Source organism: Benincasa hispida, chromosome 8, assembly GCF_027475165.1.
Source record: "Benincasa hispida cultivar pf3 chromosome 8, pf3_genome.v1.1, whole genome shotgun sequence".
Lineage (NCBI taxonomy): Eukaryota > Viridiplantae > Streptophyta > Magnoliopsida > Cucurbitales > Cucurbitaceae > Benincasa > Benincasa hispida.
This window is the reverse complement of record NC_143485.1, coordinates 52,658,327-52,672,788: the sequence shown is the minus strand read 5'-3', so window position 1 is coordinate 52,672,788 and position 14,462 is coordinate 52,658,327. Positions and strand designations below refer to the sequence as shown.

General features: G+C 39.2%; 2 protein-coding genes and 1 pseudogene across 3 annotated transcripts; 1 reads left to right on the top strand and 2 right to left on the bottom strand.

The window, feature by feature from the left end:
- Positions 1 to 884: 884 nt before the first annotated feature.
- Positions 885 to 3,425, bottom strand: LOC120082607 (BTB/POZ domain-containing protein At3g22104-like). The gene is made up of 3 exons (XM_039037859.2): positions 2,921 to 3,425; positions 1,562 to 2,668; positions 885 to 1,454 (listed from the first exon to the last, which is right to left on the bottom strand). Exons 1-3 carry the CDS (start codon positions 2,981 to 2,983, stop codon positions 1,149 to 1,151), a joined length of 1,476 nt encoding a protein of 491 aa, XP_038893787.2. The 5' UTR covers positions 2,984 to 3,425; the 3' UTR covers positions 885 to 1,148.
- A 594-nt stretch (positions 3,426 to 4,019) lies between these two features.
- Positions 4,020 to 9,051, bottom strand: LOC120083004 (eukaryotic translation initiation factor-like protein). Of its 2 annotated transcripts, none has more exons than XM_039038469.2 (6): positions 8,531 to 9,051; positions 7,223 to 8,213; positions 6,965 to 7,128; positions 5,030 to 5,066; positions 4,706 to 4,773; positions 4,020 to 4,548 (listed from the first exon to the last, which is right to left on the bottom strand). In XM_039038469.2, the coding sequence occupies exons 1-6, from the start codon at positions 8,626 to 8,628 to the stop codon at positions 4,089 to 4,091; spliced, it is 1,818 nt and encodes a 605-aa protein (XP_038894397.1). In that variant the 5' UTR covers positions 8,629 to 9,051; the 3' UTR covers positions 4,020 to 4,088. The 2 variants fall into 2 exon arrangements, with proteins under 2 accessions (XP_038894397.1, XP_038894396.1); XM_039038468.2 differs by having other exon boundaries at positions 7,223 to 8,222; positions 8,531 to 8,912.
- Positions 9,052 to 12,264: 3,213 nt separating this feature from the next.
- On the top strand, positions 12,265 to 12,933 carry LOC150034667 (uncharacterized; annotated as a pseudogene).
- The last annotated feature ends 1,529 nt before the right edge of the window (positions 12,934 to 14,462 follow it).

Genomic DNA, 14,462 nt, shown 5'->3' with positions numbered 1-14,462 from the left:
ATGATTTAAATATTTAATTACTTTTAGAAAATAATAAGAAACAAGTGAGTATTAACAAATTCAAAGAATATAGTAACTTGAACATATTCTAAGTGACTAAAGCATTATATCCTTGATCAAATGATGAAAAGTTCAAATCTTCACTCTCACATAATATTAAAAAAAAAAAAAAAAAAAAAAAAAAAAAAAAAAAAAAACTAATTCAATATGTTGATAGCATCATCAACTCAGAAAATAATTCGTACTAGTTAAATAATTATCATCCAATCTAAAAGCTTCAACACTAATCTTATACTTAAATGGTAAACATCAATTCTCAATTCTCAAGTATATGCATGAAAATGGGGGTATGTCATAATATTGTATGGTTGTTCCAGACAATTAGAGTAAAAGACAACTTGGTGCAATGCCTTGTTTTGTGCTGCAATGGCACAAGCTTTCAGAATTGTTGTAAATCAAGGAAACCCCTTATCCTTTCCATTTAGAAATTAAATAACATTCTTCGGGAACATCCATCTATTTCAGACAACATTAATTATTGAAGCTTCTATCATCCCCATATGTTTCTGTTCTATTATTAGCTAGTGTTCAGGACTCTTCCTCACAAGCCATAAAAATGTAAGAGAAATATAAAGAGGAAAATGTATAGTAAGAAATATATAGTAATCATGTCTAAAATATTAGCAGATATAGCAAAATGTAGATCTAACTCTCGGAGTCTATTAGTGATAAACTATATTGCAAGTTGGAGTCTCTCGCTGATAGATTTTTCTATATTGGCAATTCTTCAGAAAAATTGTTACTATACACGTTCCAATTATCCTAAGACAAATGTATGCAAAAAGAAGTATGAGGAAAGAGAACCATGTTTGCCTAAATAATAATAAGAAGAAGAAGAATAAAATCCCATGTTGTAAGAGATTACGAATTGTAGAACATGAAGATCTAACATAACCTGAATTAAATCTAAAACATAAATATTTTACATTAAAAGTATTTTGAACCACTATGACTTAGAAACCTTCCCAAACATAATACTTTCTTCTCATATCTCTAGGCTACATAGATCAAAAGAATCATTTGAATTCTTCTATCCCTCATATGTTACAACTTGAAAATTAAGTGATCACAACCATTAATTAGCTCAATTAGAACACACGTTTTGATTTTTCTCTGCTGCTATGACCTTTGGATTCATGGCTTTCATCTCTTTTCTTACCTGCATTTCCATTAGCAGTGCAGGCAAAAGGAGAGTCTCTTAAAACTTTATTGATCATAGTGTGACAGAACAAATCTATGGGGTTATATTGCTTGGAAATCAGAGATTTGACTGCTCTTCTACAAGGAAATTTTGGGTTTTGTGCCAAATGCTTCAAAGTTTCAGTAGATAGCTTGCTGTAGTTCAGTGCACAACAGATTCTGATCTTTTCATCTTCACATAATTCAACATGAACCTATCAAAATCAAAACTTCAGAGTTAAATCCCTTTGAAACGAATTAACTTGGATTTCCTGTGAAAAATTCCACATTTTTCATTCAAATTAAATGGAAATTAATTTACCTGAAAGTACATATCAATTGCTTGATAAAGTTTGTCATGAGTTTCTCTTGAATGTGACATTGCCATGACTAAAGCACTAAACTTGGAGGCCTTCAGATGTGAATCTGGAGCTACTTCCATCAGGTAAGAATCCATCAATCTAGCAACTTTCTCAAATTTACAAAGCTGGGACAAGAATATTTTTGATTCAATCTGGAAGAACTTTAAAAGCCTTAGGACCAAATTCACATCATACACATAATCCTTTCCATAGGGAGCAGGAATAAGCAAATGGCTCACTGTCAATTGATCCAACTGTGAACCCATCAAAACCTCTAGTTTATGTTTAGATCTTCTGCTTATCTTCAAGCTCAGTGCTGCTTGATACATATCAAACAAACCTTCACAAGAAAAAGAATTCTGGTGATCAAGCAAACGGAGCAAATCAATAACTCGCTCGGTGATTCTCTGCTGTTGAACTAGTTCAGAATGGCGAGATCTTGATTTTCTATAGAAAAAGAGAAACTTGCTGATTATCTTGTGGTCAAGATTCCGAGAAATCATCATTTTTGTTAGTTTTTGGATCATGTCAATATGCAAGAACACCAAATCTTGAAACCACCAAGTTGTTCTAGTGAACTTGCTGGTGGAACTATCATGGCTTCTTGTATCGGAAGAATGAAAACTCGAGCTTGTAGAAAAAGATGAACATGTACTTTCATAACTAGTAAAACCAAGCCTGCCTATGAGAGAATCCAAGAGTTTTTGAACCAAAAATGAATCTTTCCTGATTGAAGCACAAATTTGGTACTGTTTCAACGCTAACAAAAGCTCAGACCAGCTCCAAAAGTTCAGCCCTTGAAGGGATTTTTTGGTTTCAGCTATTAACTGGGTTTCTGCAGAATCATTAGGACATTCCAGCTCCAAGAAATTGGCTGCATAGTGAAGAAGGACTATATTAGATGGAGTGATTTCAACTTTTCCACCATTGTAGCAAAACTTTGCAACTTGTTCAAAGCCTTGAGGACCTCCTGGAAAGCCATGTAAGACAATTTTCAGACTCCTTGTTAAATCTGTGTTTGATCTTGTTAACTTCCTTAGCCTGCCTGTGAAAGAAAGAATGATTCTCTGCAAATTTCAATTGCAAGAGGCTGATGTTAGAAATTTTCTGAGTTAGATAAAACAGATCAATGAATGGTAAGGTAGTGTAAGCAAATGGGTAACTGAGAAACATAAGGGAACAGAGCTTCAGAGTAATCATGGAAAACTTTTGAGGAAGTTTTCAGAGAGAAATGCTTTTGCCTTTTTACTTTATTGGAAATAGAAAGGAAGGGGAGTCACAAAACATATGTATATATAAATATTATGAGTTGAATATACCTTGTCCACCAGAAAAGTTGCTTCACCATTGACATCTACTTCAAGATCACAACACATTCCCATCGTTCAAAAGAATATGTAAGATATAAACCCATATGAGCATTCAGCTTCAGAAGATTTGCATTTGGAAAGAGAGGAACTCTTGAGACAGATTGAAAGAATGAGAATCCTCAATAGTCGCATGCAAGAAAAGGAAAGTGGAAAGAAAAGGGGAAAAGTGGGGAAGAATTCTCTTTGAATCTTCTGCTGTAACTTCACAACAAAGTTAGTACAGTTCACTTTTTTTTCTTTTTGGTGCTTCTCACAACATAAACCAAATTTAAAATATAATTTAAGACATCAGAACTGACTAAAACTGGTTGAACATGTTCTTAACTTCCATGAGGATTCTTCTGAGAAACCTTGGGTTTGTCAAACACTAGTACCAAGGAGTAGAAACAAAGGACAGCTTAAAAGTTCGTAGTTCAGAACCCAAGAAGCTGATAAGAACTGGTAGTATAATTCCAATGTGATATTTGTTAGCAAATGGGGATTTGACCTAATAATTTAGTGCGGCCTTTACCGGTACTCAAGCCACCAATTCGTGCGTAGTGGTGGTTAGGCCCTTTGGGTGGATAATGGATCCCACAGGCTTGAAAGTTGAAACTGTCAAGTCCTTTTAGTGGAAGCCAGATTCAAAATCGACAAGCTTCGCATTGTGGCAAATTCTTCGAGTATCAGTATACTCTGTATTCTAATAATGATCACCTCCTATTTGGCTTTATACAAAAAAACAAATTATGATGAAACTTTACTTGTTTAAGATACAAGAGAATTTCACTCTTCTAATTTATCATTAACAAGAGCTGTCTAACACTGCGATAGTTGTAATAACAAAGACAAACTGTCATTCTGCAGTACTTGGAATAAACATTAAGGGAGAGAAAAATCCATAAAGTCTTCGCCATGAAAATTAATGAAGCAGCTGCATGTGTCACTGTCAATACAATCATTTTCACCATATAGCAAAGCCAAACAACAAACTAAAAGTTTCAACTTCTTTTTGCTTATTGGGTTTGTCCCCTCCCCCCCTCCCCCCCCCCCCCCCCCCCCCAACCCATTTCTTTCTTTCTTCTTTGTTTCTTTTTTTTTTCTTTTCTTTTTCCCACGACCCAGAACGGTTGATATTTTAATAACCATTAATTTGAGGTCTAGGGGATGGCCCCATTAGCCGTGAAAAAGGCATCTGAGACCGCCCAGGCAGGTTCCTTTGACTGGGAACCCTATCGGGCACGTTAGAATCTGAGACTGATCTAGAGAAGGCTTGAGCCAGTTCAAGTGCTGAAGCTACTTTCCCATAACGCATGCCGCCAGCGTTTGGGGAGGCAGGTTTTGGCTGCTCAGCAGGCTTGCGCCAAGTCTCTGGTGAAGGGGGCCGCTCAAGCTGCTGCTGTTTTTCGGTTTCTCTATTCTTCCTTCGGTTATCACGGAAATTCCTCCTTTGCATCTCTGGATCTGCCCTGTTATCCTTCCGCTCACCTTCCTTGCCCATCCTTCGATCAAAAGGTGGATTCTCCACCTTTCCAGTCTGATGCACAGGAACAGCTGGTCCTTGAACCCTTTCCGTCCTTGAAAAATTTTCGTCAATCCTTCGAAAAACAAAAAGTAACGTAATGCATAAACAGTTATTTTCAATGAAAGCTTATTATTTTTCCTTATCATTTTTTTTTCTTTTGTAGGGTGGGGGAGCGAGGGTTAGAGGAGAGAGAAACCGCATTGTAATATATTCAAAGACAGCCTCAATACCTTTCAGAATGTTGGACAAGATCATTGTTGTTAACTGTGGTATTGTCAAGCCCTCGTTCCTTCAGAACCTGAGGAAAACATAAATCTTATCATTTAATGGGAAAATGGGGCCACAAAGAACTGGCCATAAAATAGGGGAACACGGGTAAAACTATTTATTTGAACGCCAATAAAGAACAGGATGCTTGACTAATTAAGTAATTTATTGATCACATGCTCTAGTTGAGAAAAACAAAAGAACAAATACCCTATTATTCAATAACAACACCGAGTCCATCAAAATGACAAGCAGCTGACACCCAAAAAACTAAAGATATAACTCACCTGCTCCCGTGGGCGAGCACCACCAAACAAAGCGATCCTGCACAAAGCACAAACATTTACCTTCTATTAGCAAGGTAAGTACCACCAAAAAATTCCCCTATAATATGCAAAAAAAATTCAAATTTATAGATTAAACCAAGACTTGGAGACAAGAAACACGTCAGAAATATAAACTATACCACTCCAGCCAAATACAGAAACGCAGGTGCTCTGATCTACGAAAGACTGTTATTACACGAGCTAGTTTTTGTTGATTCGTTGGCTTTTTAAAAAACAAAAAAGAAATGAGTCTCTTCATTGAAATAATGAAATAAGACTAATGAAAGATATTCTAGATTGGACAGTTACAACTTACAAATTTAAGATTCAAATGTTACCTCTCCGAAGTAAACCCACTGGCTAAGCAAACAAAAACATAATTTACAACCTATTTACTATCTCGGTATTACAAGAAGTTCCAGAAAAAAACACAAGGTGTTTGGCTCATGGATTAAGTATGCTCTCAATGAGAGAAGTCCTTACACTGAGATCCATAAAGAATAGAGTGATAAATGGGGATCCTAAATGGAAAAAGTAGTCGAAGAGTTAAGACCCAACTTCATCAAATTCCAAACATTTTTCTCAAGTGCTCTTTTCTTTTTGTCATGCCGGTATTCTCCAACTTGATAGCACCAATATGCTTTTTGCTGCCCAAACAGGAGATGTTTTCCATGTTTCATAATACAGTTAACACTCAAGGATACTCTTTCCTTTTAGTTGGTGTCAGTCTTCTCCAATTCTCCAACTTGATAGCCCCAATATGCTTTGTTGATGTTAACTAACCAATTAAAATTAATTTGATTGAATTTTGCAAATTTTCTACTGAAGTACCTCGACATGATATGACATGACACGAGCACGAGAGGGGTTCAAGAATCTGTTTTCTTTTTGGTTTAAGAAGGCTAAAATAATTTTTATTGCCTGTATTCTCCAACTTGATAGCCCCAACCAATTATGCTTTGTTGGCCAGACTAGATCACTGATAAATGAACCAAGTAAGCGACCAACAGAATTTGAAAAATTAACCTTTTACAAAACTCAAGGACACAGTTGGAACAAATCCAGAAAAACTTAATAAACTATCAAGCTAATTGGCCAATTCAAATTCAAATGGAGTTAAGAGATTTCACAATAACAAAACAGAAGATGACTAGAAGGGTCTACGTGAGAAATTTTGGGTACTTTCACTTGAACCAATATACATAATAAACTATCAAGCTAATTGACCAATTTATGTTTTCCAGACAAGATGTAGCATTCATACATCAATATCGAGAAATGCTCACATAAATGAAGAAAAATTAAATGGAAATGGAGGAAATGCTCTTTGAACAAACAAACCATGAATGAACTTATGGAAACCATAAACAAACAAACCAACTACTTAATGGGAATGACTGTCCTTCAATTAGCCCCTCATAGAGATTTTAGTAATATGATTAAGGATTTCCTCCACCATCCCATGAAAAGTTGGGGCGTGTAATTTGTTGAGAGTATTTCAGGGGAGAGAAATAATAGAATCTTTAAAAGGTTAGAGATGGACTCTTTTGATGTTTGGTCCATTGTGAATTTTAATGTTTCTCTTTAGGCGTTAGTGACAAGTTGCTTTTGTAATTAGGGTCTCAATTTGTTAGATTGGAGGCCCTTCCTCTAGGGTGCTCCCTTTGTGGGTTTTTTTTTTCTTGTATGCCCTTGTATTCTTTCTTTCCCTCTTTGTCTTATTGACCCAAGGCCAGGATGTCCCAACATCAGGAAAAGACTCCGAAACATGAGCAAAACTAAAATTAAACAAATAATTTCCTATTATATCATCAACATGCATCTTCATGATGAATAGGGATGCGGAAATAGAAACAAGGTCAAATATTGTCAAAAATTGCAGTTCACGTTACAGACCTTTCTCTCCCAGCATTTCCCTCCGGTTGTTCAATGGGTTGTGACCGAGGCTTCAGATTCAATCTTGGACGCTCAATTCCATCCTTCCCACTCTCAGAGCCAACTGAACTAGGTTTCACATAATTTGAGTTTCCATTGTCAGCAGAAACAGCGTCAGGAATCATCTGCCATTCAAATATTTAACCATATAACAAGGATCAGTAATTAATTGTAAAATCTAAAGGAAGGTGTACAGCATCATAAATGAATTGTTCATACCTGCGTATGATCAACTGTATTGGGTTCTGAACTTGCCAATGGCTTTGTTCTTGGAAGTAATTTTAACTTTGGGCGTTCTGATACTAATGAACTCACAGGATGATGTAAATCAGATCCACGTCCACTAGCCATTTGATTAGGATCAGAATGTTGAACTACAGCAGCATCCATTTTAGCAGATCTCTCTTTTACAGGATGATATTTAGGGACTATGACCCTGTCATGCTCTAAATCTTGTCTATGTCCCTCAGTTCCATCATCTACGCTAAGTTCTTTTTCTGCATGCCTAGCTAATGAAGCATCACGATGTTCCCTACTATACAATCCATCCACCCTGTCAAAAGAATTACCATAACCCTTTGGCTGTACTTTAATATCTAGTTCAGAAGACGCGGCAACGACAATATCATTTTGATAATGGAGAGACTGTTTAGACTGCCACCTCCCTGAAGACACCTTTTCGAGAGCACTAGCATGAGCAAGCTTTGAGACAGCGCTTGGTCCATCCCATGCAGAATGTGAATGTTCATTAAGCCCAGAAGCCACCTCCTTCCTAGCTTGCCAAGCATTTGGATGAGCCCCAGAAAAAGCCATCCCGCTGCTGCCACCTGAATTCTGAGAAGCAACCCCTGAGTGGGGGGCGTCACCTACTCTCCCTGCATACGAATTCACCGCACCAGGAGTTGGGAACTGCGGCATCGGAGCAAACCTCCTCCCACTTGATTCATATTCAGGCTTCAACTCTGAACGACTAGGCAGAACCCTAATGCTCTCATCGCTGATGGTTCGTCGTGGAGGAGTTACACCACCAAGGGGCTTCCTTTCATCCTCGTCAAAATTCCGGCCAATGTGTGCAGCAGGAGCAAGAAAAGGAGTTTTGTCATCAAAATGCCTGGTTGCCGGTGATGAATGAGGCCTAGACCGATGGTCCGACCTGTTCATTGGGTTCCCCCACGATGTAGAGCGATCGAAACTAGTCCGATCTGAGGGTCTAACAGTTCTTCAAAAAGAGAGAAAATTAATGGAATCAGCCAATTGCACTTGCAGATCTAGTTTCGAATTAAAAATAATAGTAATAAATAAAAAGTAGTAAATTATTGCATGAACTGGAGGATCGCAGAGGCTATATAACTCGGATCTAGTCCTTCAACCCTAACTCGCATTGAGAGATGGAAATACACAGTCTATTCACAAAATAAAAATTAAACACATGAAAAGTATAACATCTGCATAGAACTCAAATTAAAGTAAAAATGATTTGAGAAGGCAACAAAATGAAAAGAATAATGAAGGTAAATCGAGACGTACACCCCAGGAGCAGACGGGAGAGGGAGATCAGTGGGGATAGAGCCGCCGTGGAAGTCCTTGAGCGTCATAGTATTACCACTGACTCTCTTCTTCGACATCGCTCCGAATGGAACCCTAATTTGTGCTGGAATTCTTCAGGTAGATGAATTGATTGACAGAGATTTAAGTAGGAGAAGCAAAAAACAAGGAGGAAGAGAAAGCCCGCAAATCGCTAGAGATGAATGGGTGTTATTGCACTAATTTTGCGTATCTCTCTGTTGATTGTGAACTCCAGGCGGGGCTTCCCCTTTCCTTCACACTGCCCTCTCGCTCGCGGACCAGACAGGATCGCCTTCTTTCTTTCGTGTCGTTCGATTGGTCAAGTTCTTCTCACTCGCCGCCTCCTACACAATCTTGGATCGTCCAATATTAACCTCGGCCCATGTTTATGTGGCCCACATTTTTTTGTTGAGGCCCAAGCCTAACAAAATGTTAGAACTTACAGTCTTCCCGGCATATAACCTAATTAAATAGGTCCAATTACAAAATTGTTTTAAAACTTCCTACTTTTTTTTATGAATAGCATAACAAGATGAAATATTACACGAAAATCTAGCCCAAATGTCTATATCACCCTTCACGAATTTTAGACACTTTAAAAAATAATAATAAAATAGAAAAGATACATGGAGAAAATACATCATATTCACGTGCATTTGTTTTTTTTTTTCAAAATCGTTTTATTTTCATAATCAAATATTTGAAGAGAATCCCCATCTATGAATCTTTAAATTTTCTAAAGCACCTAACCTCGCCCAACTCTTCTTTGCGAGATCTTGTTGAATTGTTTGAAACAACCAGTTCTGTAGCTTCCATTCAATTCGACCAGTTCGTTAAGTAGCTGCACGACATTTTCGGACTTTTCAACATGTACTCTGATGGAAGCCTCACGCAGCTTGAGCTCGGTGCCCACCTCTGCTTCCTTAACATCAAACCCTTTAGTGACCAACTCCATTTATTCTCTTCTCTCTATCATCGATTCCAAGGGTAACGACTCTATTGTTCCTCCTTAACTGAATCAAATGGCGGCCATTGATCCTCACCTACGTCACCAACCAAACCCTTTCACTCTCGTTATCCTAGGATTCATCAAACAATCATCCATAACTGATAAATGAAAGTCACAAGGGCTAATACATAGTATATATGGGGTTTATTATACATTTATTTTTCAATTTCAAATATATATGAATGTATTTCAAATAATTTGTGGATGTCATCTATTAGTAATATATATGTGTATATATGACATATATGTGAAATATATATCTCAATTTCAAATATATATTCTATATATGGTAAAGTATGTAGAATATATATATAAATAGAAACGGGACTAAAATTAAAATATGCAGTATATATTATACAACAACCTTAAATTTGTATTAGTTTTAAATGTATTTGGAAGAAATCTCGTATATCTTTGAAATAACATTGTATATATTTGGAATAAACCTCATATGTATACATAAGAAATGAAACACACATAAAAACGAATATTTCTAACAATAATTTTGCATTATATAATTCATTAATATTAGGGATTTTGAATTTTAAATCAAAATACGAAATAATCAAGGAAGATTTGTGATAAATTTGAAACTAATTAGAAACTTTTCTTCAAAAGCAAAAACTCCTCAAATCAAGGAAATGATGTTATAATTATTGAATGAGAAATTTTGGACCAATCACAAGTCACCACGTCGTTTGCTAAATTAACGATGAATTTCTAAATCATTGACTTTGGGTCCAATTAGAAGTTGACACATGTCCCGTATTGAATTGAAGACAAGTTTCGATGACGTCACGCAGATGAATCAGATGAGATAAAATTGGTCCAATTTGATATTACTATTTGGGCTTAAAGTCCAAATTACAAAAAAAGTTGAATTGGACCCAAATTCTAGATCAGGTCCAAAACCAACTAATTGGGCCCAAGGGTCAGGCCCATGGACCAACCAAGCTCACGAAGCCCACCTGAGAACTCTATAAATAGAGAAGTTATCTTCATTTGTAAAGGCAATATTTTCTACATTCAGAAGACCCAGAAATAATTCACTAACAAGCAGAGGACTCCCAAGACTCCTGAAGTTGCACTCCTATAAGGCAGAAGACCTTTGAAGACACAAATACTCTTCCAAGACTTCTACTTCAAGCTTCCAAGACTCCTGAAGCTGCACTCCTATAAGGTAGAAGACCTTTGAAGACACAAATACTCTTTGAAGGCCTCTACTTCTAGCTTCTAAGACTTCTACTTCAAGCTTCCAAGACTCCTGAAGCTACACTCCTATAAGGCAGAAGACCTTTGAAGACATAAATACTCTTCCAAGACTTCTACTTCAAGCTTCCAAGACTCCTGAAGTTGCACTCCTATAAGGTAGAAGACCTTTGAAGACACAAATACTATTCCAAGACTTCTACTCCAAGCTTCCAAAACTTCTACTTCAAGGACGTTCGGTGTTTTCCTTCTCCAAGTCAAGCATATTCACCCAACTGAGAGAAAATCAGAGGATCAAATATTAGAGATCGAACCACATCGCATCAAATCAACTCCAACATCAACACCAACTCAAGTTCAACTCCACGAAACATGTTTCTCCGGAAACCTCGTGGAACAAATTGGCACGCCCGGTGGGACCTCTCTACCTTTCATCTCTTTCTCAGCATTCAAACAAGCCAAATGGCACCTAAGAAGGTGGATCCAAATCTCCTAAGAAGATGGCATCCAAAGCTTCCTCCGCAAACGGCTCATACAAGGGACCGGTCACCCGCGACCGCTTAAAAGAAATCACGCAGGAGCAAGAGCAGAGCTCCCCCATCGCCCACGACATCTTAAAACAAATGATGGAATCCCCACAAAGTGGGGTTATCATCAAGGAAAACCCCTTGCTCGACAACTCTACTTTCGCGCCCAACAGATCGAAAAGAGATTCACCGCCAGATGTGATTTCTGTCATGATGGCGGATGTGACGGCAGAAGCGGCCATGGCTGAAATGGAAAGAAAGATTAACTTCCTGATGAAAGCCATCGAGGAGCGAGACCACGAGATCATTGCGCTGAAGGAACAAATGTAGTCTCGAGAGGCTGCTCAATCAAGCCTAGCACCCACGATGAAAGCAATCGACAAGGGAAAAACCGTGCTACAAGAAAGCCAATCACAACAGTCAGCCTCGGTGGCCTCTTTGTCGGTCCAACAACTACAAGACATGATCATGACCTCCATATTAAGCTCTTATGAAGGGCCGACCCAAACCTCCTTCATGTATTCCAAGCCATACACTCAGAGGATCGACAACCTGAGAATGCCTACCGAATATCAGCCCCCAAGTTCCAACAATTCGACGGAAAGGGCAACCCAAAGCAACACATCGCCCACTTCGTAGAAACATGCGAAAATGCGGGAACAAGAGGAGATCTACTGGTCAAATAGTTCGTCAGAACCCTCAAAGGGAACGCTTTTGACTGGTACACAGACTTAAAGCCTGAGGTGATTGACAGTTGGGAGCAACTTGAAAGAGAATTCTTGAATCGTTTCTACAGCACTAGACGCACTGTCAACATGATGGAGCTGACAAACTCCAAACAACGGAAAGGGGAAGCAGTCGTCGACTACATCAATCGATGGAGAGCTCTGAGTCTGGATTGCAAAGATCAACTCACCCAGTTGTCTGCAGTGAAAATGTGCACGCAGGGTATGCACTATGAACTCCTCTATATTCTACAAGGGATTAAGCCCTGTACCTTTGAAGAATTAGCGACCCATGCTCACAACATGGAGCTAAGTATCGCCAATAGAGGAACGAGGGACTTTCTGAACCACGAACCGAGGAAAGACAAGAAGGAAGTGAAGGGCGCTGAGAAAACTGTGAAAGGTGTCACGAAGGAATCAATGGTCAGTAACACAATCCCATTAAAGTTCTCCTCGAAAGGAAAAGAAAAAAAGATAAGGAAGAAAGACCAAGAAGGCGAGAGATGTCGCCCAACCCTAAAAGAAAGACAGGCGAAGGTTTATCCATTCCCTGACTCTGACGTAGCGGACATGCTTGAACAATTACTGGAGAACCACCTTATCCAACTGCCAGAATGTAGGCGACCGAAATAGGCCGGCAGGGTGGATGACCCCAATTACTGCAAGTATCACAGGGTCATCAGTCACCCAGTCGAAAAATGTTTCGTACTGAAAGAATTGATCCTCAAATTGGCCCGTGAAAGGAAAATAGAACTGGATCTAGACGATGTGGTCCAAACGAATCACGCTGCACTGATAGTAACTCCGAGTGTGGTGCCATCAACCATATCTTATGAAGAAAGGGAGATCTCGGTCCAGTTTGGGACCTTCGAACCTATGGTAGTGCGGTTTTAGCAGGAGGTCTAAGCTACAAATCCTCAAAACAGAGGAGAGCGTGCTGACGATGATGATAATGAAGGCTGGATTCTTGTGGCACGCCATAAGAAGGGAAGACTGAACTCTACCCAAAAAGAGCTACACTCTCATAGAAGCTACAAGAGAGAGAGCAAGACACAAAAAAGGAAGGGTAGAAAAAAGGCTTAAAGGCCCAAGGCTATCAACGGGGAAGACGAGGATGTTTCTCGTCCCAGATGACAAATAACCTTAGTAGATTTCTTCCCGAAGAACTTCTGCAATTGAGGTTCAGAGGATATACCAGAGATTGTCGCATGTTATGCTGTCAGTATCAGGGAAGAGGAAGATACTATTCCAGGCCCATTAAGGTCGACGGGAGAACCAAAAGGTTCATCACTATCCAATATAGACGACCTGCTTTCACTCCCGCGAGAGGCTAAAATGACCCTAATTGAAGCACTGTTAGAATCCAACGCCTCTGTGCGTACCGATCCCTACAACACATGTTTATGCCTCGTGTTGCACGTCCATAGGCTTTTCAGACGAAGATCTGCTGTTGGGATTCAAATTGCATAATAGACCTCTGTACGTCTCTGGATACATTCGAGAATAGAAAATGGGTCGAATCCTCATCGACAACGAATCCGCCGTCAATATAATGCCTAAGACGACTATGAAACAGTTGGGCAGACTCATGGAAGAACTATCAAAAAACAAATTAGTAATTCAGGATTTCAATCAAGGCAGCCAAGGACGATAGGCATGATATGCTTGGAGCTCTTTATTGGCGATCTAAAGGTCGACGCACTGTTTCATGTGATAGACTCAAATACCACCTACAAACTGCTATTGGGACGCCCTTGGATTCATGGGAATGGTGTGATTACGTCGACACTGCATCAGTGTTTCAAGTTTTACCAGGACGGGATTAAGAAGGTCAAAGCAGATTCTAATCCGTTTTCTGAAGTCGAGTCTCACTTTGCAGATGCAAAGTTTTACTTAAAGAGCGAGAATTCCAGTGAGACTATGCCAGCGGGGAATTTGTCGACGAAGAAAATGGATGGATCCCAATCGAAGTCGCCAGAAGACACGGGCAAAGTGCGAGCCTCCAGCCCAAAAGAGGATAAAATGTCCCTTGGCGTAAGAGAAATCCCTGTGGTGAGGGGCGGGAAAGCCTCAAAACCTCCGATTCTACGCTATATCCCTTATCGAGACGAAACAAGGGTGAGTCGCCTTTTGCGGAATGCTCAAAGGGTTTGCAGGTCGGCGACATAGAAATTCTAAAGGAGAGTTTCGTCACACCCTTCACCCCAATAACGAGGCAGGAAGTCCACAAGCTGGAGGCAGAAGCGACGAGGTCAAAGCTGCCCGAGAAGCGAACGAAAGACGGATTTGATCCCAATGCTTACAAACTGTTGGCGAAGGTGGGCTACAATTTCACAACTCACATTGTGTTCAAAAGTTTGAAAATTTACGAGCAACCCCGACTCTCGCCAACCCAAAAGAAGCTCTTGCAAGAGGGACACGCT